This window comes from Oncorhynchus mykiss, chromosome 20 (genome assembly GCF_057628025.1).
Source record: "Oncorhynchus mykiss isolate SJ-2025 chromosome 20, ASM5762802v1, whole genome shotgun sequence".
NCBI classification, from domain to species: domain Eukaryota; kingdom Metazoa; phylum Chordata; class Actinopteri; order Salmoniformes; family Salmonidae; genus Oncorhynchus; species Oncorhynchus mykiss.
Window position 1 is genome coordinate 40004779 of NC_143041.1, and position 24371 is coordinate 40029149.

The window sequence follows — 24371 nt, forward strand, 5'->3', positions numbered from 1 at the left end:
CAATTCACACACTTATCAAGAGAACATCCCTGGTCATCCTTACTGCCGCTGATCTGGCAGACTCACTAAACACATATGCTTAGTTTGTAAATTATGAGTTTTTGGAGTGTGCCCTTGGCTTAAGGACAAGGAAATGGTGCTGTCTGGTTTGCTTAATATAAGGAATTTGAAATTATTTATACTTTTACTTTTGATACTTAAGTATATTTGAGCAATTACATGACATTTTTTATACTTACGTATATTTAAAACCAAATGCTCTTAGACTTTTACTCCAGTAGTGTTTTACTGGGTGACATTCACTTTTACTTGAGTCATTTTCAATTAAGGTATCTTTACTTTTACAAAGGTATAGCAATCGTGAACTTTTTCCACAACTGGTTATTGACATGCACAAGTTAGCATCTCCAAGACGTACACATATCTGTGATGCCTCTTCACTTAACAACAAGATAGACAAGTGTCTTATTAACAGCCTTCCTCTCAGGGGAAGACAAATATAGAGACACAAATACAGTGCTGAGTTGTTACACTGATGGATGACCTTTTGTGTCAGATCAATGCTATTTTTATCTTGCCAAAAGCCAGTTGTTGGAAAGTTGTTAACGATTGTGAGGTAGTCAACCAGAGACCACTTCAAACTCAATCAAATATGATTTTTGTGCAATTAAAGGGCTACAAAAAGGCATTTACCCTGACTTGAGCTTTTTTTAAAACTCTTTGTTCACACCCTAAGCGTTGCACACAGTTGACTGTGTCTATAGGGAGACATCCCATGCTTATATAGTACAGTATATTGATTGGTCAGTATATACTGTTCAGTACACTGACTGGCCGGCAGAACAGATGTTTGCTAGAAGATTCCTTGATTTTCCAATTTTCCAATAGAATACCACTCAGAGGCCTTTTTGGTGCTAATAGATTACTGGAATTGCCCTCTCCATTCATTTTCTGCGACAGTGCATTTGTGGCCAAGGTAAAGATAGAGCCTGTAGGTATAAAGAGCCTGTAGGTATGTAGCTATAAAATAAGAGACCGTAGGTTACGTTGAAATACTCAAACAGGTAGTTAAAGATGATCTTTCTCCTCATATGTCTTGGTGTGTGCTGAAATACTACTAAATATCCTCCCACTGGGGCTCAACAATGGCATACTTTTGTGTGAGTTGCCCTCAAGCCTATAATAACAATACCATATATGACCATCAATGGTATTTCTTCAGAAAGGCTTTGAGCAATTTGTTTATTTTGCATCAAAAATATGAATACTTTGTTCATGAATTATGTATTAGTACTATTAGCAGTGGCTTATATACAGTACCTCATCCCAATGACCAGGCTTCTGGGCTCTTCCATGGCAACGGTTGAAATGTCTCTGAATTGCTCTCATTTTTCTTATTATACAGTTCAGAGACTTTTCAACCAATAAAGAGCCCTGTGTGTTGTGTCAGTTACCTGATTTCCTGCCCTGATCATGGGGAGATTCTCAATCGGTTTTGCTGACTCCTCCGTCCTGATCATGGGGAGATTCTCAATCGGTTTTGCTAACTCCTCCATCCTGATCATGGGGAGATTCTCAATCGGTTTTGCTAACTCCTCCGTCCTGATCATGGGGAGATTCTCAATCGGTTTTGCTAACTCCTCCGTCCTGATCATGGGGAGATTCTCAATCGGTTTTGCTAACTCCTCCATCCTGATCATAGTGATTTACTTTATCTTTCTCCTCAGAGGGAGGCTCCCTGTCTTCCTGGTAATGACCTGCTGCTGACCGGCTCCGTAGCCTTTATTGACTTGTTGACAGGTAACTGTCACGACACACAGGGTTTTATTGATCACTCAAGTATGGAAAGTCTTTATATCAATTCCCCACCAGCCACCACCCTGGCCAAACGGCTACTAGTGTGATGTTGATGATCAAATATACAGAATAATAGTTACTTGAGGCACTAAAACGAAATACATTTTTCAAACACTGTGGTTTATGAATGGAACAAAGGTTGGAATGAGTGACATCATGTTGGTGCCTGGCAGCCTTCTTTGAATAGGAACCACAAATAATTGTGTTTTCTTTCCACCATTCCTGTTTGACTGCATGGTCAACATTTACAATACGATCTGTCCATTCCTTGTATTCATCCAAATTGAACAGATTCTCAATCTAATGGAGGGAGCTGGTACCACGACTCTTGCCTTGGGAGATACTGCCATCTTCTGGGTAGAATATAGAACATCATATGAGAAAATTGTATCTCTCGTGGACAGACTACACATTTGACTGATGACGTGAGATTTTAGTTCTGGATTACCCGAGAAGACTGACAATGAAACATTACAGCTTTACTGATCGGACAGTTGGATTACCATTTTTGGCCAGGTCGCAGTTGTAAATGAGAACTTGTTCTCAACTAGCCTACCTGGTTAAATAAAGGTGAAATAAAAATAAAAAATAAAATAAAAATTTAAACATAAAACAGCAGTTTGTTATGTTGTATGTCATTCTAAATAATACAAATATATCACTAATTACTAAATAATGAATGGTCACTTGAAAGTAATATCCACATTAATATTTGATACATTTTTGTCACTGTGAATTATCACTGAAATACATCTTGGGTGATGAGATCATCTTGATATATCTTAATCTATGTATTCCGTGCATTTTGCTAGTAATGCATTCATACAAACAGAGGTGTCACCAGAGACGGAAGAGGAAGCGAGACATCCTACTCCCAAATGTTTTCTGCTTCATATACAGCCACCCCGTTAGGCAGACGAGAACTGACCTTTTTTAATGGTAAACGGCCTGAGTGGGACATCTTAATTCTTCCACCATCTTTGGTGTCACTCACTTAAACCACTTCCTGAATGTCTTTGCATTCCATTTACTACAGGAGGCCAGGGATTGGCCGGCCTTTGTAGGCTTGTTCCTCCCCATCAGCAGAACCATTCCTGCCCCTCCTCAAACAGGAGACTCCTCCTCCGCCCTCGTCGACCCCTCTCATCTGCTGCCCGTATGTGTACTATGTGCTCCGAGTTGTTCCACTGGGCGACATTCCCTCTTCTCTGCCTGTGACTGACTGCAGAGGGATGAGGCTCCCTCAGTACCAAGGCCCAATGCAGCACACCCAACAGACCCCAACCCAGCCAGGCAAGATCTGGAGTTACTGAGTCAGTCTGAGCCCATCTGAAACAAGCCAAGCAGTGTGCTGCTGCTATTGTTGCTCTGCCTGAGGTAAGTCAGCACTATTTTCATCAGAGTCCAGACAGACAGTCCAGCGGTTCATTTAGTACTAGTGTATAATGTTAATTTGTTTATGTGCAGGGAACATTCTACAAGAGAACACAGAGGGAGGATGTTACAGTGTAGAGTACATATCTCAGGGAGGATGTTACAGTATAGAATATATATCTCAGGGAGGATGTTACAGTACAGAATATATATCTCAGGGAGGATGTTACAGTATAGAATATATATATCAGGGAGGATGTTACAGTGTAGAATATACAGTATATCTCAGGGAGGATGTTACAGTATAGAATATATATCTCTGGGAGGATGTTACAGTATAGAATATACAGTATATCTCAGGGAGGATGTTACAGTATAGAATATATATCTATGGGAGGATGTTACAGTATATCTAAGGGAGAATGTTACAGTATAGAATATATATATATATATCTCAGGGAGGATGTTGTAATGTAGATTATATATCTCAGGGAGGATGTTACAGTATAGAATATATATCTCAGGGAGGATGTTACAGAGTGTAGAGGACATATCTCAGTCCACGTGTAACTGGTAGAAAGGGAGGGTGCCGCAGGAAATCAGAGTCATATGATAGTGCAGCACTGACTGGCAAATCAGCAGGAAAACAGCAGAAACGTTACTGACACTGTCAGTGGAGACAATGGACTCCACAGTCCTGGTTCCTGCTTGCTTCTGAAAATATAAGAAGGCTGTTCCGACTGTAGAATCAGGAAATGGAATAGGCAAGTTAATAGAATCTGTATGGTTCCACGGAACAATGTTCAACTTATTTAGTTAATGGATCCAAGACCAACATATTTATAATCATATTGCTCAGATTTATTACATTGTTTATCATTTTGTTTATCTCTCTCCATGAGTTCATGACATGCTGTGTTATGGTCCAGATTCAAAACTAAGGACAATAAAGTGCACATTATACTGCGTCAGAATATTCCTGTTTTATGTTGGTTTGTGACCAACTGACACTGTGTGGGCACTCAGTTGGCCCTCGGGCACATAAATCAGTTATTTCCCCTTCAATTACGTGATTTTGGTTTTGCATGAATTATAATTTACATTTCACAGTTATTATTCTCTCATGGGGAGAATGTGTGTGATGTTTTTTCTAAGGCTGTTGTTGGCATCCCTGTATTTGTGTAACACTTCGACTTCTCTCCTCTCTTACTGTAGACTAAATAGTTGTTTGTCCAGGTCCCCGGACCATCTTGGGTTGAAGTGATCTTCACCATGTATTCTCCTCAGAGTTTACATCGCTGGGGCATCACTCATACCGAGAGCATGGAGCGACTTGCATACAGTCAAGGTAAACAAGATCAGATAGCTTACAATTTCTTCTCAATCATATTGTGGTACAATTGGCCACAACACTATTTTTTAAACTGAGTATTACAGACACAGACATGGAAAAACTGGAATCCTACTGAAATGCTCCATTGAATTATGAAAACTATCAATTTCAGATCATTTATTAACTTTGGAGGGACATGCATCAAGTTTATCTAGTGACCATTTTTCATTCATTACTAAGTAAGATTATTATTTTCTGTGAACTTTTAATGACAAGAAATATTAACGTCTGATCAACACTTCTATTTTCTCTAAACACTGTATAGAGCTAGGCAAGTATACTAATTGTTTTATTAATATTTAATTACTTAAATCATATTTTATTTTACTCCATTTAAATAATTGATACCATATCATTATATTATACAGTACTCCAAATTGTATGCAGAAATAACTTGATTTCTTCCAGCCCGCGGTAGAGGGTAGCAGAATCCCAAGTATCTCACGCCATTACGTAGTGCATTGTGTGCGTTTTTGACGCCTCCCATACGGACCTGAGGGATTCGGCTTCATAGGATCTTTACACTCTGCGGCGAATAAGGGATAGTCATTTGTCATTGATGACTGTGAAAGCGGCGTTCACACTTAGAATGTAGACGAAATGTGATAGGCATTATAGTGTTGGGATTGGATGGTTTAGCAATGCTATCCCAGACATTTCTGCAACAATGGTCGCCAGGTGAATTGTCCGTATGATATTTCGACGATGGCGACACCTGCAGAGCACGACCTTGCATTAGCTGAAGCAGAGAGCAACAAAGAGAAGTCTCAAGTATTCGGAATCCTTAGGTTTCAGGAAGAAAAATCGACCGGTGAAAAAGCTAGCACCACCACGTCCACGACCATGAGAGCCGGGGACGGGAGATGGCAGGCACCCATATTTGCACTAGCCAGGAAAGCATCAGAGACCTTTTCAGGAAGCAGCAGTCATGTTTTGGCGAAGGTAGCGGAACCCACATCTTTTGTAAACGAATGGAGTGCCCAAGGTAATTTGGATTTATGTGCTCATCTTGTTTTGTTGTTTGATTTTGCATAGATCAACACAGCTGTCATGTCATCCCGTTCCTGCTCCAGACATGTTGCTACAGTATCAAATGCATATGTGTCGGTCATTGTTGATTGTGCGACATGCATCTATTTTTCTGCGTGAGTTTACGCATCGGCGGAAGAATCTGTTTGGAATTATTCTCTTATCAATTCAACTCATTCACTGTCAAATGGTGATAACCTTATGTTGTGTGATTAACCAATAGCTAGTTAGAACCACACCCCGAGCTCATATCGTGATCCAGATGCGATGCTTGCTGCAGTTACTTTGGGTGATTCAGACCAGTTGCATCCCTTGTGGAGTGGGAATAGGCCTGTAACGCACATTAATAGATCTCTCACCTACTGACGACTCTGATCTGAAGCAGAATAGCAACAAGATAGGTGGCATCATTTGTCCCATGTGTCAGTTGCATATTTACAGCTAAAGGCCAGTGCAAAACTGTTTCTGATCAATGTTTTCTTCTGGTTCGATCAGAAATAGTAATGAAACACACATCACAAATTTAGTTGATCAGAAAAGGTTATTTATTAGCCAGGATGAAACCCAATAACATGCCTACATACGGTGTCATGTCTGTACAACACATATTGCAGAGAACTATGACATGGAAATGTGAGATGATGAATTGATGACTGTTTATTGACATAATGTAGATAGGCATTACAGATGTCAACGTGCTGTATGTTTGTGTGCACCACTATGCAAAACATAATGGCATGACTCTTTTGTTGACATACTATAGGTAGTGTTTGAATTGACCACTCCCAAATGTGGGTCTGTTTCCTTCCCCCGTCCAGCTCTGCGGGACCCTATGGCGATGGAGAGAGCCAACCTGCTGAACATGGCCAAGCTCAGCATCAAAGGCCTGATCGAGTCGGCCCTCAGTTTTGGACGCACCCTGGACTCCGACTACCCTCCACTCCAGCAGTTCTTCGTTGTCATGGAGCACTGCCTCAAACATGGTCTCAGAGGTATTCACTTATCATCGTTACCATGGTGCAGAACTAGTTGAATCCCATTCATAATGTTGACGCGATCAGCTCATGGACACATTTTTATGACATAATGATTTGTTATGTTCATTAATCAACACATACTGTATCATCCTCAAGGCCCGCTGTTGGCAGGACGTGCCGGAATATATAAATGTGCTGTAATCTCCCCTTTCCCATTATTTTCTTGATTGTTAAAAGATGCAACAACATACTTTCTCGACTGTGTTGTGTAACATTACCCATGAGATAAGGCTCAATGTTTATTCTTGCACCCACAGTGAAGAAGTCATTTCTTGGATACAACAAGTCTCTGTGGGGTCCTCTGGAGATGGTGGAGAAGTTGTGTCCCGAGGCAGGAGAGATCGCAGCCAGCGTCAGGGACCTACCAGGACTAAAGTATGGTACCAGAAGAGAGAGATGACTGTAGCTGACATTTCTATGTAGAAAAATGGAGAGATTAACTTCTTAATTAGGGCTTGATTCAATCCGTATCGCCGAAGCTCAACGATGTAGCACGCCTGAAGTTTTAAGGTAATTACGGATTAAGTCGACATGCAGCATTTACCTTGAATGCAGTCTCCACTAATGAGGGAGCATTGGCTTTAAATGTCAATCACGCTGTAAAGCTGCTCTTCAGCGATAAGGGTTGAATCGAGCCTTTATTTTCGTGGCATTTAGTTAGAAATAGTTAAGAACAAGACAAACAGGCCAATGCATTTGGGCATGGTGTCAGCCTTCATCTTTACGCCCTGAAACAGGCTGACACCATGCCCAAACATGTTGGCTTTCGTTTGTCATGTTTTTCAGTTAACTAAGGGGTTGACACATTTGAGCTCACCAGAAGAACAGTGTCTTTTCTTCTCAGAAATGTAGATTTTCTGAACTTTGTGCTTTGTGTTCACGTTGGTTTTGTTTACATTTGTAGGCCCTAATGACCACTACGGTTCACTGCAACAGAACGTATACTACTAGTTTAAAAGCACTAGGCCTAATTGGGTCACTGTGTGCACTGATATGCTAAAGAGAAACTTGAGCCAGAAAAAGGAAGTGCCTCAATGTATTTTTGTACTTTCGCTTCGTGTTTTTCATTAAGACTGAAACTCTGGTGAAGCATAATTTCAGCCCAGATTATAAAGGGAACCCCATATAGAAAGGTTAAGACATACAGTGCGTTCAGAAAGTATTCAGACCCCTTGACTTTTTCCACATTGTGTTACGTTACAGCCAGTTTCTAAAATTGATTAAATGTGATTTTTTTTTCCCCCCCTCATCAGTCTACACACAGCAATGACAAAGCAAAAACAGGTTTTTAATTTTTTTTGCTAATTAAAAAGCAACAATAATAATGCAATATGACATTTACACAAGTATTCAGGCCCTTTACTCAGTACTTCGTTGAAGCACCTTTGGCTGCGATTATTCTTGGGTATGACGCTACAAACTTGGCACACCTGTATTTGAGGAGTTTCTTCCATTCTTCTCTGCAGATTCTCTCAAGCTCTGTCAGGTTGGATGTGCAGGTCACTGCACAGCTATTTTCAGGTCTCTCCAGGGATGTTCGATCGGGTTCAAGTCCAGGCTCTGGTTGGGCCACTCCAGATCTCTGGCCACTTGACCATAAAGGCCTGATTGGTGGAGTGCTGCAAAGATGGTTGCCCACCATTTCCACAGAGGAACTCTGGAGCTCTGACAGTGACCATCCGGTTCTTGGTCACCTCCCTGACCACGGCCCTTCGCCCCGATTGCTCAGTTTGGCCGTGTGGCCAGCTCTAGGAAGAGCTGGAATGATGGAGGCCACTGTGTTTAATGCTGCAGACATTTTTTGGTACCCTTCCCTGTATCAATCCTGTCTCGGAGCTCTGCGGACAATTCCTTCGACCTCATGACTTGGTTTTTGCTCTGACATGCACTGTCAACTATGGGACCTTTTATATAGACAGGTGTGTGTCTTTCCAAATCATGTGAAATTAGGGCTGCGGTGACCGTATTTACCACCATTACCACAAGTTCTGAAGTTAGTCAAATTCTATGTGATCGTTTAGTCACGGTAATTAGACTTCTCCAAGCTCTGATGCTGCTGATGGTCATTAGTAGCCTACCAAACTTACTAACTGCCTGGTACTCAGCACTCTATTGTCCCTCTAATCACTCTGACATCAATGCAAATGTAATCTAAAATCTAATCAAACACTTCATGAGAGCCCATAAGCTCGTGTTGCGCAACAATTCTATAGGCTATGCAATTGTGTGAGAACCGAGTGATGGCCTCTATTAAAAAGAGGAGGATCCCATCAGTTTTCTATAGGCTAGGCCTACTATATTTATTTCTCAACTTTCCTAATATTAAGCAAATATTAATCACATTGCTTCTCTTTACAACAGGAGTATAGACTACCTAGCTGGCATGAAAATGAACCACAGGAAAAGCATCCTCCATTTGCTATTTAAGTGCAGAGATTACATGTATTTTTCCCCCCTGCCCCTGCTTCGAGACAGGTGCATGATAATGGTCCATTCTAAATCAAAACTAATTTCACACATATATTATTTAGTATATGTAAAGACAAGATTAAATCAAGAAATAGTGTGATCGGTGACAATATTAGCCTATCACTTGTGAATGATGCCCAGCTTAAGGCAAAAGTGCATTTTTTCCCCCTTCTACTTTTTCAAATCATAGTCGCACACCTCATGTAGCATAGCCCATAGGCCAATATGTTTTGATAAGGGTTGTAATCACAACTAAAGTGGCCAAATAACTTCTTTAAAATGAAGCACATTAATCTGCTTTACAACAGGTGTAGAGTCTAACTGGTATGCAGCGTGTGAGTTTCAAGGTCTGGGAAGATAACTTTCACCTTAAAAATGCACATTAATAATAAAAGCATTACATGCATAATCACATTTGTGTTCATTTTGATAATGGTGTTTTCCCGTTAATAGAACAACATCTGCTCTTATAGCCTACTGCCGTGTGCACATCGCTGCGCTTATAATGTGAAGAAATAGACTGATAGTTTATCAACATTTTAAGCTAAACGTTCTGATCTGTTGCGTCAGCCTCATTGCATAAAACACGTTTTTTTTTTTATTGCTAGTGGTTGTGTTAATTTGGGATCTCTCTCATCCCACAACTGTCACAGACTATGTTTGGAATATTTATTTCTCGCACAGAATAGAATAGGTCGACTTTTGTACTATGGGGGATAGTAGATTGACAAAGGCTAGTGCTTTTGCTGCTCGTTAGGCCTAAAACTAGATGTGGACAGTTCTTGCAATATCTTCAATATGCACCTCAGATTTGGATAAGGACTCACGCGGTTGCGTCCCGGATGTGTCTGTCTTCACTTGAAAGACATTATCAAGTGCTTGTCAAATTGTGAATGAGAGACTGATGAAGTGTGTACAGCCTGCGCAAAAAAAACAAAGCAGAGCTCATGCCTTTTCAAGTGACTTTTTTCAAATCATCATTAGTCACATCATGCAGCCTTACAATGTATTACAAATCAAAACATATAGCCCCATGTTTGTAGAACAACTAAAGTTATATTAATAACTCTAAATTTAAGCATATAGGAGTACCTATTTCTTTGTTAACGGCTCAACAAAGAATTGCGCACTCCCTCAAATAGTTTGTAGAAAACATATTTGTTCCATTTTATTCTTCATACTATAAAATAATGCCACAGAATTCTAAGCAAATCTTGTCTGCTAAATGAACTAGTGTAGCCCACAGCCATATGGCATAGCCAGATCAGGACCTAACATAAGGACAACTCAGAGTATGCTATTCTGTTCTTCTGAAATAGACTACATTTTCTTCATTTCATGCTTCTTTAGACCTGTCTAAAATAAATAATGGATTTCTTGTGGTGGTGTAGACTATATTACATGGATTTATTAGACTTTTTAAAAATGTAGATGTTCCAAAGGTCAGCATCAGTGGCTTGTAGGCTGTTTGTGGAAGCCAGGAGATGCTAAATGTGTTTATGCTAATTAACAGTCAATTACCGTGAGACTGACAGTTATTTGCTTGACAATCTCCAGCTGACTAAGTGTTTTAATCACCACAGCCCTATGTCCAATCAATTGAATATATAACACAGGTGGGCTCCAATCAAGTTGTAGAAACAGCTTAAGGATGATCAATGGAAACAGAATGCACCTGAGCTCAATTTCGAATCTCATAGCGAAGGGTCAGAAGACTTACTTTTTTTGCTAAAATTTCAACAACAAAAAAATTATAAAAAAAAAAAATCTTTGTCATTTAAAAAAAATATATATTTCACCTTTATTTAACCAGGTAGGCCAGTTGAGAACACCTTTATTTAACCAGGTAGGCAAGTTGAGAACAAGTTCTCATTTACAACTGCGACCTGGCCAAGATAAAGCATAGCAGTGTGAACAGACAACAACACAGAGTTACACATGGAGTAAACAACATTATTCGATGAGGGGGAAAAATTATTCAATAATCCATTTTAGAATAAGGCTGTAACTTAACAAAATGAGAAAAGGGGAAGGGGTCTGAATACTTTGCACTGTATGTTCTATAACCTAGGAAAGCAAGCATACACATTTTCCTCCGTGTGCTATAAAGATGATGACTCAGCCGGGCTGTTAAACATGAAAACAACTTGCATGTCGATCATAAATCATGCACGCCACATCTAATGTCAACACATACAGTACACAGTGTTTGGCTATAGTTTTTGTTCTGTTATTGTAGGACTCCGCTGGGCAGAGCTCGGGCCTGGCTGCGTCTAGCCCTGATGCAGAAGAGGCTGGCTGATTACCTCCGCCTTCTGATCACCAGAAAGGACCTGCTAAGGTACTGGAAGGACACCCAGTCTCAACTCACTCACACACTGGTTTTTCTCACACACATCTTCATCTCCATTCAAGTCCTTGGGCCGGCAGACAGAGAGCCTCCTCAGTAGTGGTTCACCATCTGCTTCTCAGCAGACGAGACGCTAATACCTTCAGATGGGTGGAAGTGGTGTCAGTTATTTTCTATAAGAAAACTGTTAGAATAAGCAGTGATGGTATATACAGTGCCTATCATGAGTATTCACACCCCCCTTGAAGCTTCACATTTTATTGTTACAAAAGTGAAACTTCATTTTTAAAATATGGTCAATGATCTACACAAAACACTGTCAAAGTGGAAAAAATATCCACAGCAACATTATTAACTTGACCGTGCTTGCTTAAACAAAGGGGGTGAACTTATTTTAGTTATTAATTTGTAAACATTGTATGTGATGATGATTTGATGTGAAATATGGCGTTTTGCACCCACAGTGATTTCTATGAGAATTCTGCTGTGATGGTAGAGGAGGAGGGTGCTGTCATCGTTGGCCTGCTGGTGGGACTCAATGTGATCGATGCCAACCTTTGTGTCAAGGGAGAAGACTTGGATACACAGGTGAGTCACCCCCCCCCACACACACACACACACACACACACTTCAGTCATTGTTCTAAAATTCCCCATGACAGCCTTTAAAATAGGCTAGTGAGAGGACACCTCAATGTTATTCAGGGTCCTACCCGCGGACGCAGGATCTGCGTTCCTTTCACCTCATGGAGAGCACTCGTCGCATCCCAACAATCTAATCAAACTAGTATCTATAACTGACAACGCCCAAACAAATTAGTATAATCTAAACTGTTCAGCTGTGCTTCTAGTCTATTCAGATTGTAGCAGCAGATGTTTACACTCCAGTTGTCTCAGACCAATTTGAGACGGAATATAGTGGTCAAAGTCTATGCAGAAATGTTCAACATACTGGCTGTGTGACATTTTACATTTCTTAGGTTGGGGTCATTGACTTCTCCATGTACTTGAAAAATGACATTGATGACTACAGAAGTGAAGAAAGGTAAAGTAGATACTCTTATTACTTTAACGAGGTGGAATATATCCATAAAAATATATCTACTACTACACATTGTCTTGGATACGCTGAGAAAGATAAAAGTACAGTTGAAGTTGGAAGTTTACATACACTTAGGTTGGAGTCATTAAAACTTGTTTTTCAACCATTTCACAAATTTCTGTTAACAAACTATAGTTTTGGCAAGTCGGTTAGGACATCTACTTTGTGCATGACACAAGTAATTTTTCCAACAATTGTTTACAGACAGATTATTTCACATAATTCACAATTCCAGTGGGTTAGAAGTTTACATACACTAAGTTGACTGTGCCTTTAAACAGCTTGAAAAATGATGTCATGGCTTTAGAAGCTTCTGATCGGCTAATTGACAAAATTTGAGTCAATTGGAGGTGTATCTGTGGATGTATTTCAAGGCCTACCTTCAAACCCAGTGCCACTGCTTGACATCATGGGAAAATCAAAAGAAATCAGCCAAGACGTCAGAAAACAAATTGTGGACTTCAACAAGTCTGGTTCATCCTTGGGAGCAATTTCCAAACGCCTGAAGGTACCACGTTCATCTGTACAAACAATGGTACGCAAGTATAAACACCATGGGACCACGCAGCTGTCATACCGCTCAGGTAGGAGATGTGTTCTGTCTCCTATAGATTAATGTATTTTGGTGCGAAAAGTGAAAATCAATCCCAGAACAACAGCAAAGGACCTTGTGAAGATGCTGGAGGAAACTGGTAAAAAAAAGTATCTATATCCACAGTAAAACGAGTCCTATATCGACATAACCTGAAGGCCGCTCAGCAAGGAAGGAGCCACTGCTCCAAAACCGCCAAAAAAAAGCCAGACTACGGTTTGCAACTGCACATGGGCACAAAGATTGTACTTTTTGGAGAAGTGTCCTCTGGTCTGATGAAACAAAAATGGAACAGTTTGGCCATAATGACCATCGTTACCTTTGGAGGAAAAAGAGGAGGCTTGCAAGCCGAAGAATACCATCCCAACCGGGAAGCACGGGGGTGGCAGCATCATGTTGTGGGGGTGCTTTGCTGCAGGAGGGACTGATGCACTTCACAAAATAGATGGCGTCATGAGGGAGGAAAATTATGTGGATATATTGAAACAACATTTCAAGACATCAGTCAGTAAGTTAAAGCTTGGTCACAAATGGGTCGTCCAAATGGACAATGACCCCAAGCATTCTTCCAAAGTTGTTGCAAAATTGTTAAGGACAACAAAATCAAGGTATGGGAGTGGCCATCACCTGACCTCAATCACATAGAAAATTTGTGGGCAGAACTGAAAAAGCGTTTGCGAGCAAAGAGGCCTTACAAACCTGACTCAGTTACACCAGCTCTGTCAGGAGGAATGGGCCAAAATTCACCCAACTTATTGTGGGAAGCTTGTGGAAGGCTACCTGAAATGTTTGATCCAAGTTAAACAATTTTAAAGGCAATGCTACCAAATGATGAAAGAAATAAAAGCTGAAATAAATCGTTCTCTCTACTATTATTCTGACATTTCACATTCTTAAAATAAAGTGGTGATCCTAACTGACCTAAGATAGGGAATTTTTACTACGATTAAGTGTCAGGAATTGTGAAAAACTCAGTTTAAATGTACTTGGCTAAGGTGTGTATCTAAACTTCCGACTTCAACTGTATATCAAAATGCTTAACAGTTTCAAACATAAATGTTCTCTCTTCTGATTTATCTTCCATGATTTGTTTTCCCAATAGAAATGGTCAAATAGCAGCCATCCTGGACCAGAAGAACTACGTTGAAGAATTAAACAGGCAGCTTAAGTAAGTATTTTCATATTTTTTTCTTTACCATACTGTATCATTGTGATTGTTTTTGTTTGTGTGTGTTTGATATTAACGCTCAACTGTGTTTTTTTTTGCTGAGGAAGCTCTTATTTAGACCAAGTTGTTGGCACTGGCTACGCAAATAAAAGTGTCTCTTCTCTTCTATAGTCTTACACTCGTTGCTCAACCTCTAAAGAACTCAAGATCACTAGTTCAACTGCAGGAAATGTCATTCTAAAAGACAATGAAAGTACTTGTGTTTTGTGAGGACCTTTTTTTAAGTCTGTTTTAAACATGCGATGCTTGAAGCAGTGTGCTTCTTCAAACACCTGTTGGGAGAGACTAAATATGAAATGGCACTAAATTAGCACTTGTATCTTTGGCACAGTTCTTCAGTACACGGCTTACAAGGGAGGGTCGATAACTTGGAGAAATCAAACTCTAAACTCATTGAGGAGGTATGGCAAAGTCTCTCATTAGTACAGTACTAACATTCCGAATCATTTACCATTTTATACATCTGATTTGGTATTCATTTGACCTTCTTTTCATTGTAGCTGGCGATTGCAAAAAACAACATAATCAAACTACAAGAGGAGAATCATCAGCTTAGAAATGAGAACACTATTATTCTCATGAAAGCTCAGCAGCAACTTGAGGTTTGCCTTTTACAATGTCCTGTTCTCTCTCCGTGTCAGTCAACTGTAGAACCCTGTTCCTCATTTGTAGTGATTGTGGTATTAGGAATTGTCTGTTGTCTGTGTCATCTGTGTCACTGTCTGTCAGGTGACCCAGGTGGACGTGGACGTGGAGCTGGACACCTACAAGAAGTCGAGGCAGGGCCTGGACGAGATGTACAACGAGGCCAGGAGGCAGCTCAGGGAGGAGTGTCAACTACGCCAAGTCTGTCGTCATCCAGCATTTCCTCTTGATAATTTTTCTATATGGGGCACATTTTCAGTTGAAACCCATTGAAGCCAATGTTTTTTTTCTAGGCAGAGGAAGCAGCTAATGTAGGAAGGGGAGACTCTCACCTTTACAATAGAGGAAACATTGCCAACATAAGCCAATGCAGAATTCTGAAATGGTCATCTTTGGTTGTAATGAGCATTCAGTAGTATGGTCTGTGTGAGAAAGGTCAGTGCTTTACAGTTGAGCAGGATTTGGGGTGACGGACAGCTGTTCTCCTTGTCCCCCGCTGTAGGATGTGGAGAATGAGTTGGTGGTGCAGGTGAGCATGAAGCAGGAAATGGATCTGGCCATGAAACTGTTGGAGAAGGACATCCACGAAAAGCAGGACACACTGATCGGCCTCCGCCACCAGCTGGACGAAGTCAAGGCCATCAACGTGGAAATGTACTCAAAAATGCAGGTGCTGTGGAACTTTTTGTGTGGCGGATTTTGCTGATGCTTTTGTGCATAGAGTAGGCTATGTTGGTTATGTTCCAGTGACTATACTGATCTGATGGCTTTGCTGTGTTGTCGACCAGACTTCCGATGACGGCATGAAACAGAAGAACGACATGATCACTCGTTTGGAGGAGAAGACCAATCAAATCACAGCAACCATGAAACAGCTGGAACAAAGGTAAGGGAGTTGACTTAAAATATCCTCTTAAATGATTTTACAGTAATATTTAAGGCCCGGTTTCCTGGACACAAGAGTAAACCTTTCCCTGGACTAAAAAGTACTTTCAATGGAGATTTATAGTCTGGGACTAGGCTTAATCTGTGTGCAGGAAACTGGCCCAGTGGCATGCAAAGTATTTTCTCTTTTTGCATGTAGGTGTATTGTCATGAATGTATGTTTTACCATTATTACAAATCCATTTTGGAGCATTGACTTGGCTGTAGTCTTGTAGTGTGATGTGACCGTAGCTTTGTCATGTCTCAGTCAACATGGACCATCTTCTCCCTTTCTCTTCCATTCGTTTACCGCCATCTTCTTTGTGATATTTTTATGAGAATACTTTGCTTAACAATTTCTTATTTATTTTGGTCAAATGGAAGTTCCCTGATATTGACTTCCTATTTCTCTTTTCCTTTTCCTTGTCTTTTATTGCTTCCATTTTTTTACCCTCGTGTTTAATTTCATACATATTTCTACATTGATCTTTTACCCTCATACGTATAATTTCATACATATTTCTACATCGATACAACTTCCTGTTTTGTCTACTTGGTCTCAATAGTGATAAAGATTTGCTAAGCCAGACGCGAACGCTCGCCATGTCATTCGTAAAATGTGCCAGCGCAGACACTGAGCACCAATACAAGCTTGTTAAAGACATCTCTTTCTGAGCATTCAAACACAACCACTAACTCTCAGCAAACACTAGGCAGGGGATTTGTTCATATGCAGTATCGTAAAGTAATGGGTTGACTGTTCTTAAAAAGTTTGTTGGTTTTTTTAATCAGTCTAATGTTAAGACGAGCTTCTTTCACTAAAGGAAGTTTTGTAGTGCATCCTGTTATTGTGGCACTGTAATAACTAATACACTCAAACATGTCTGTAAGAGCAAATACTCTACTCATTATAGCCAATAAAAAGTATAATAATTGTCTTTTATCACATGAAACAATAAAGTTAGATGTTTTGAAATTGTGGTCGTGGAATGAATCTTTAAAAAGTATTGCCAGCGTTAAATCAGCTCCCTGATTGTGTCCATAGAAATGTTACAAACTGTCCTGCCATTGTCTGGCCATCTTCTCTTCAGAATGGTCTGCCTGTAGATGTCTGGCCATCTTCTCTTCAGAATGGTCTGCCTGTAGATGTCTGGCCATCTTCTCTTCAGAATGGTCTGCCTGTAGATGTTTGGCCATCTTCTCTTCAGAATGGTCTGCCTGTAGATGTTTGGCCATCTTCTCTTCAGAATGGTCTGCCTGTAGATGTCTGACCATCTTCTCTTCAGAATGGTCTGCCTGTAGATGTTTGGCCATCTTCTCTTCAGAATGGTCTGCCTGTAGATGTCTGACCATCTTCTCTTCAGAATGGTCTGCCTGTAGATGTCTGGCCATCTTCTCTTCAGAATGGTCTGCCTGTAGATGTTTGGCCATCTTCTCTTCAGAATGGTCTGCCTGTAGATGTCTGGCCATCTTCTCTTCAGAATGGTCTGCCTGTAGATGTTTGGCCATCTTCTCTTCAGAATGGTCTGCCTGTAGATGTTTGGCCATCTTCTCTTCAGAATGGTCTGCCTGTAGATGTCTGGCCATCTTCTCTTCAGAATGGTCTGCCTGTAGATGTTTGGCCATCTTCTCTTCAGAATGGTCTGCCTGTAGATGTCTGGCCATCTTCTCTTCAGAATGGTCTGCCTGTAGATGTTTGGCCATCTTCTCTTCAGAATGGTCTGCCTGTAGATGTCTGGCCATCTTCTCTTCAGAATGGTCTGCCTGTAGATGTTTGGCCATCTTCTCTTCAGAATGGTCTGCCTGTAGATGTTTGGCCATCTTCTCTTCAGAATGGTCTGCCTGTAGATGTTTGGCCATCTTCTCTTCAGAATGGTCTGCCTGTAGACGTCTGGCCATCTTCTCTTCAGAATGGTCTGCCTGTAGATGTTTGGCCATCTTCTCTTCAGAATGGTCTGCCTGTAGATGTTTGGCCATCTTCTCTTCAGAATGGTCTGCCTGTAGATGTTTGGCCATCTTCTCTTCAGAATGGTCTGCCTGTAGATGTTTGGCCTCCCCCTTTTCTTTTGCCAGCTTGTCCCATTGCATCCCAATCCCCTGCACCCCTTTTTCCTTGTTATTGGAGCCTCAGTTTTACCCAGTTGGTTTGAATTACACCAGATTACAGGAGGTTGATCGGGACCGCTGGACCGCAGAAGATGGAACGCGCAAATTCAAGCAGGACTTTGTCAACAAAGCCGACAGCCTCCAAAAGCAGATAGCCCAGAGAGAGAAGCAGAGGTAAGAACACATCCATACGGTATATTTACAGCAGCTCTTAGCACTTGTTCCTTCTATATAATAAATATATTGTTTTTCTCTGTACCAAAATGAAGATTTGGGGCTCTATTCATTCTGTATCGCAGAAATTCAGCGTTACAGTGTGATGTGAAATTTAAAGACAGTGTCCCCGTGCTAGCGGAGAGTGCCTTCATGGTAAACGCTACAAATGTCGACTCAGTTGGAAATTACTTTTACATGTTTAGCGCCAATCTTCAGCGATACAGACTGAATAGAGTTATCCGGGATGTTGTTCCTGTTGTAGGTTGCAGCTGGAGACAGACCTAAAGATTGAGAAGGAGTGGCAGCAGACCTTACAAAACAACCTGGAGAGGGAGCGAGACATCGTCGCCCAGCTCAGTGCTGAAGCCCAGCAAATAAATGGACTTAAAAAGGTTTGTGAGGGTTTCCTCGTAGGGCTTTTTGTGACCTTGTGGCATTTAAAAAGTATTATGTTCAAGTTCAACATATTTTCCATTTGACGTTGTGTCACAGAGACGGAGTATATTTACACACAGTGGATTGATGTATTTGACGTGTTTTTCTCCAGGAGTTCCACAGGCTGCAGGATGAAAACAGCCAGCTGACTGGAATATGTGACGAACAGGAACAGGCCCTGGAGGAGCTGGGATGCAAACTTAGCGAGTACTTGTCTATTTTAAACTCCTCATTTTATGTGTTTTTATTTAACACGGTCTGTCTTTCAAAAAGGAATGCACCCTCTTACCCACATCAGTTAGAGCAATCTCAACGTACCTTTTCAGAAAGGAGTGGAAAGGAGCAACATGCTTTTATGTTTGTGGAGGAGGGAATATAATCACATCCATGATCCTTTTATATGCCTCTTGGCCTTAGTTAGTGCACATACTGTTGCAAAGTTCCTTTTAGGATAAATTGAGAGACGTGAACTCTGTAAACTGTTGCCTGGCTTTTCTTATTCTTAACACAGATCAAAACTTAAAATCGAGGACATAAAAGAGGCAAATAAAGCTCTTCAGGTAAGTGTCTCTTGAGTTCTACGTTGTTATTCAAGTGAAAGTTCAGTCCAATCAGACCATTTTTTTTGTTTTTATGAAAACAACTGATCTACTAACATGCATGTTAACCTTGGCCCATGCTGTTCCACGAGTCGCCTAGCTTACAATCAAATATTCCAGGGGGGACAGATCTGGCTGAAGGACAAAGACGCCAACATCTGTAAACTGTGTGAGAAGGAGTTCTCCATCTCTCGGAGAAAGGTTAGGTTAAACTCATTAAATTTTTTGTGTGAAATTAATTGGGACAGTGCTTAACCAGCATGCAACACAAAAAGATGTGACATAGTTGCCATTCTAATTGTAAAACTATGCAAACCATAACGCATATCTTTTCCTTGTGGTATACTTCTTGCCTAGGTTAGCTGATTTGTGTTTTCCATGCGTCTCATTTCTCTAGCACCACTGTAGAAACTGTGGGGAGATCTTCTGCAATGCCTGCTCTGACAACGAGCTGCCCCTCCCTGCCTCGCCAAAACCAGTGAGGGTCTGTGATACGTGCCACGCCCTTCTTCTCCAACGCTGTTCCTCAAATGCCACATGAGGTGCCTCCTTTCAGCCCCATCCACAGCTTTTACTTAGCCCCCCCTCTGAGTTTGTGTGACTGTTATCAGGTATCAAGCATTCATGTTCTCCTAGGTGTTGTCCTTTGTGTAACATGAGATTTGAGATGTTATATCTGTGACACTTATATGACACTAAGGCTGCGTTTAGATAGGCAGCACAATTTTGATGTTTTTTAAACTTTTGACCAATCATATCAGATAATTTGCCAATAATTGGGCAGAAGATCAGAATTGGGCTGCCTGTCTCCACAATAGACTAAAACCATGTGGGCAGCTGAGCATATCGTTCTAAATTTGCAGTAAGAATATCAAGAGACGATGCAAAGTATGTTTCTCTACGAACGGAGGAATACAGTGGTTGAGCCTGTTGTGATAAGCCGTGGAGTCATTGGACATAATCATATTTTGGTTTTGTTGAGTCGTGTTATTTCACTTGATTGTGGATGGTCTTACCTGTTGTAATTCACACGTGCCTCTAATAAGCCAAAATACTGAATGAGTACCATTCACAGATTTGTTTCTGCATGAATAGAATGCAGGCACATTTCAGAAGTATGTTTACCAAAAGCACTAATGTTCCCAATGCTGCCTTGGTGATGAAGAAGAAGAAACTACATGAAACAGCACAGTAAATGTATATGTTGTACTTTTGATTACTGACTGAAAAACACAATATTAACTTAAGTAGGCCTCATTCATTATTAACTTAACAATAACTATTATTATCGTAAAAATATACTGTAGCTACCTAACGTAGCAAATGATTACGTTTGCAAACATACCCATCTTGTATTTATTTTTATAAAGTGGAAAAAAATATTTCATTTCAGAGTATTTGTTATTTTTCTGCACATTTTATTTGAATATTTGTCATACAAGTTTAAAATCTTGTATCAAAGTGACAAATAATTTCAGATGTACTGTACATTCATTTGTGTGTACCAAATTATACACTTGCTGTATATTTTGTTTTGTATTCAATCAGCAAAACAGTGTGTTTCAATGTTTAATTTTCCAAAACTGGAATGAATACTTTTCATTAAAAATAAATGGATATGGTACATCTCACATAATCAAAATATATGCTGTGTGCCTTATCAGTTTTCAATATATTCTCTTGTTCACTAGATGCCAGTTACTTTGCAGTGCATCAAAGTTGTCCAGGTCCTGAGGCAGCAATGCATCCCCAAACCATCACACTACCACCACCATGCTTGACCGTTGGTATGAGGTTCTTACTGTGTTTGTTTTTCGCCAGACATAATGGGACCCATTTCATCCAAAAAGTTGACTTAAGTTTGCCAAGAAGCACCTGGATGATCATCATTTTGGGGCGGTAAGGTAGCCTAGTGGTTAGAGCGTTGGACTAGTAACTGGAAGGTTGCAAGTTCAAACCCCTGAGCTGACAAGGTACCAATCTGTCATTCTGCCCCGGAACAGGCAGTTTAACCCACTGTTCCTAGGCCGTCAATGAAAATAAGAATTTGTTCTTAACTGACCTGCCTAGTTAAATTAAAGTACAATTTAAAAAATCAAGACTCTTGGAAGAATGTTCTATGGACATGATTCAAAAGTTTTAACTTTTTGGATGACATGGGGTCATTATGCAAGCATGGTAGTGTGATGCTTTGCTGCCTCGGAGCCTGGATGACTTGCCTTAATAGAAGGAACCATGAATTAAGCTCTGTATCAGATAATTCTACAGGAGAATGTCAGGCCATCTATCTGTGAGCAGAAGCGCAGTTGGGTCATGCAGCAAGACAATGATCCAAAACACAAGCAAGTTTACATGAAAATGGCTAAAAAGCCACAAATTTGAAGTTTTGGAATGGCCTAGTCAAAGTCCAGACCTAATCAGTTGAGATATGGCAGGACTTGAAACGAGCAGTTGATGCTTGAAAACCCACAAATGTCACTGAGTTAAAGCAGTTAAAATCAAATTTGACTTGTCACATGTGCCAAATACAACCTTACAGTAAAGTGCTTACTAGCCCTTAACCAACAATGCAGTTTAAGAAAAATAAGTGTTAAAGTATTTACTAAAATACCATTTAAAAAAAATAAAAATAAAAATGCATGCTAGAGTTGGCCAACATTCCTCCACAACGATGTGAAAGACCGATCAATAACTGCAGGAAGCGTTTGGTTGGAGTCATTGCCGCTAAAGGTGGCACAACCAGTTAGTGAGTGTAAGGGGGCATTCACACGGGGGCATTGGGTGATGCATAACTTTGTTATTTGTAAACTCAGGTTCCCTTTATCTAATATTAGGTTTTGGTTGAAGATCTGATAACATTCAGTATAAAAAAAATATGCAAAAATAGAGAATCTGAGAGGGGGAAATGACTTTCTCATGGTATTGTATGATATGGTCATTATAGTGGACTCTGCTTGTAAATTCAAGGTAGATTTTCCATCAAAATATTACACAATACACACTGCACCATTCTACGACATCAATCACCTGAATAGAGCCTGCCATACACGCATCTTGTCTGATTTGTGAAAACAGCTCTTGCAAATGTGTGGGGAAAATACTTTAAGGCAGGGAGAGGTAGGGAGGGCTACGTGATCTCTAAACATGTACAGTTTTACACTTTGGACTCTTCTCTGACACGACCCCCCCCCCCCCCCCCCCCCCGCCGCCCGCACTCGAACATTGACCAGCAAAAGACCAGCAACACTTCCTTTGACCTCTAGTGAGTAGACTGGACCCTGGTTTTACGAACACAATTTATAGTTTTTTCTGTACAATGCTATACTTTGATGTGATGTATACAGTAGGCTACGTGTAAAAAGTACATGATTTTTTTTGTTGTTGAAATGTAGTGATGTAAAAGTTGTCCAAAATATACATAGTAAAGTACAGATATCCCCCCCCCCAAAAAAAGTAGTACTTTAAAGTATTTTTACTTAAGTACTTTACACCACTGGAAATATGCCTACCTTGAAAATGTAAATATTTCCTCAATTTGGTACTTGAAAAGTCCTTGTAATTATTGTAGCCAATTTACAAGTTCTCCTGCTGCCTTATAATGATGCATGATTTCATTTTTGATCTGTTTTTGTGAGAGATGTGGCCACTTTCGTTTGTTTCCTGCTGCTTCAATTGAAGGGTGTTGTGCTACTTACTTTGTTGCGGTAAAACCACGTGCGGTTTTTATGAGGACAACAACACATTGGCTTCAACAACAAGTTGGTTTCAACTTGTCTTTCCATACAAATCCTTCCATTACTAAAGGAACCCATTTTTGGTCGCTTTCTCGTTTTAAAAACAGCAACGGTGAGAGTGAAATGGTGAGATTAATGCTATGGCTATTCATGGATGTACTATCTGTGCCTGCTTCGACCACAATAGGCTTCAGAAAATCGACATGCATGCATCCAATTTATTTAGTCAGGCACGTCTGTTATGTTTATTCCTTATATAATGACAAACTGGGGCGTAGGTTTAACTACTTTTAATGAACATATACATATACAGCTAGAAAACTCCATGTTTAGCCATGCAAGGCATTCTTTAACCATCCAGCCTAGCCTGCTGGGTAACGTAGTCCTAAATGTTATTAACGCATAACAACACAACGTCCAAAATTATTCTATGTTAGGCCCTATTTCTACAAATATCCCTAGTGAATTGATGTTGATCATCTGTTGTTTTCTGCTTGATTGAAATTGATATTATTATTTGACCCTGCTGGTCATCTATGAACATTTGAACATCTTGGCCATGTTCTTTTATAATCTCCACCAGCACAGCCAGAAGAGGACTGGCCACACCTCATAGCCTGGTTCCTCTCTAGGTTTCTTCCTAGGTTCTGGCCTTTCTAGGGAGAATTCCTAGCCACCGTGCTTCTACACCTGCATTGCTTGCTGTTTGGGGTTTTAGGCTGGGTTTCTGTACAGCACATTGTGACATCGCCTGATGTAAGAAGGGATTTATAAATACATTTGATTGATTGAATGATTGACAACACGGCCTCCTTAGATTTAAGAAAGAAGGCATCAAGGTAATGAGTTCATGTTTTCTATTTATTTAGTCAGGTATGTCCACATTATTCAATAAATGATACAATTGTATAAAACTGAGGTCCTTGAAAATTGTAATTTTAAATGCTTAAAGAATGTATAATCCTAGGCCTATTTTGTTGTATAGGTAGAGTTATGGGCCAATTTCTTCTTCTAAGTACATGTGGAACTGCATAAAAATACGTTTTATTTTGGTTTCAAACCCTTTTGAAATGTTGATCCCAATGTCACACATGGGCCCCATTGTTTATAGAAAGACCCATACATTGCACTGTACACAATTATCTGCACAAAACAGATGAGTTTGAACAAAAAGCTAGGTCATATGAAGTGCTGCTGGACTTCTACGGTGGTCAAACAGTTTAATGTGGGGTGCTTGGACACTACAGGCAAAACAATCAATTGTGTGTCCATAAAACCAGGG

General features: G+C 40.3%; 1 protein-coding gene across 10 annotated transcripts; it reads left to right on the plus strand.

Annotated features, from left to right (window-relative positions):
* The first annotated feature begins 2893 nt into the window (after positions 1-2893).
* On the plus strand, positions 2894-20997 carry LOC110499411 (RUN and FYVE domain-containing protein 2). Of its 10 annotated transcripts, none has more exons than XM_090213066.1 (20): positions 2894-3234; positions 4447-4579; positions 5413-5609; positions 6472-6645; positions 6948-7065; positions 11399-11500; positions 11974-12097; positions 12489-12553; positions 14305-14370; positions 14762-14831; positions 14931-15032; positions 15160-15276; positions 15578-15745; positions 15864-15961; positions 18160-18279; positions 18584-18713; positions 18869-18963; positions 19268-19316; positions 19476-19556; positions 19753-20997. In XM_090213066.1, the coding sequence occupies exons 3-20, from the start codon at positions 5468-5470 to the stop codon at positions 19894-19896; spliced, it is 1965 nt and encodes a 654-aa protein (XP_090069192.1). In that variant the 5' UTR covers positions 2894-3234; positions 4447-4579; positions 5413-5467; the 3' UTR covers positions 19897-20997. The 10 variants fall into 10 exon arrangements, 9 of the variants coding, with proteins under 9 accessions (XP_090069192.1, XP_090069194.1, XP_036812155.1 ...); XM_090213067.1 differs by having other exon boundaries at positions 2942-3234; positions 19448-19556; XM_090213068.1 differs by lacking the exon at positions 5413-5609 and having other exon boundaries at positions 19448-19556.
* Positions 20998-24371: the final 3374 nt, after the last annotated feature.

Bases quoted from the DNA above. Each gene is read 5' to 3' on its own strand.
- LOC110499411 (XM_036956258.2), top strand. From the start codon at position 5,330: ATGGCGACACCTGCAGAGCACGACCTTGCATTAGCTGAAGCAGAGAGC. The intron at 7,066-11,398 runs GTATGGTACCAG...CTGTTATTGTAG, and splicing joins AGGGACCTACCAGGACTAAA to GACTCCGCTGGGCAGAGCTC. The intron at 19,317-19,475 runs GTAAGTGTCTCT...CAAATATTCCAG, and splicing joins AGGCAAATAAAGCTCTTCAG to GGGGGACAGATCTGGCTGAA.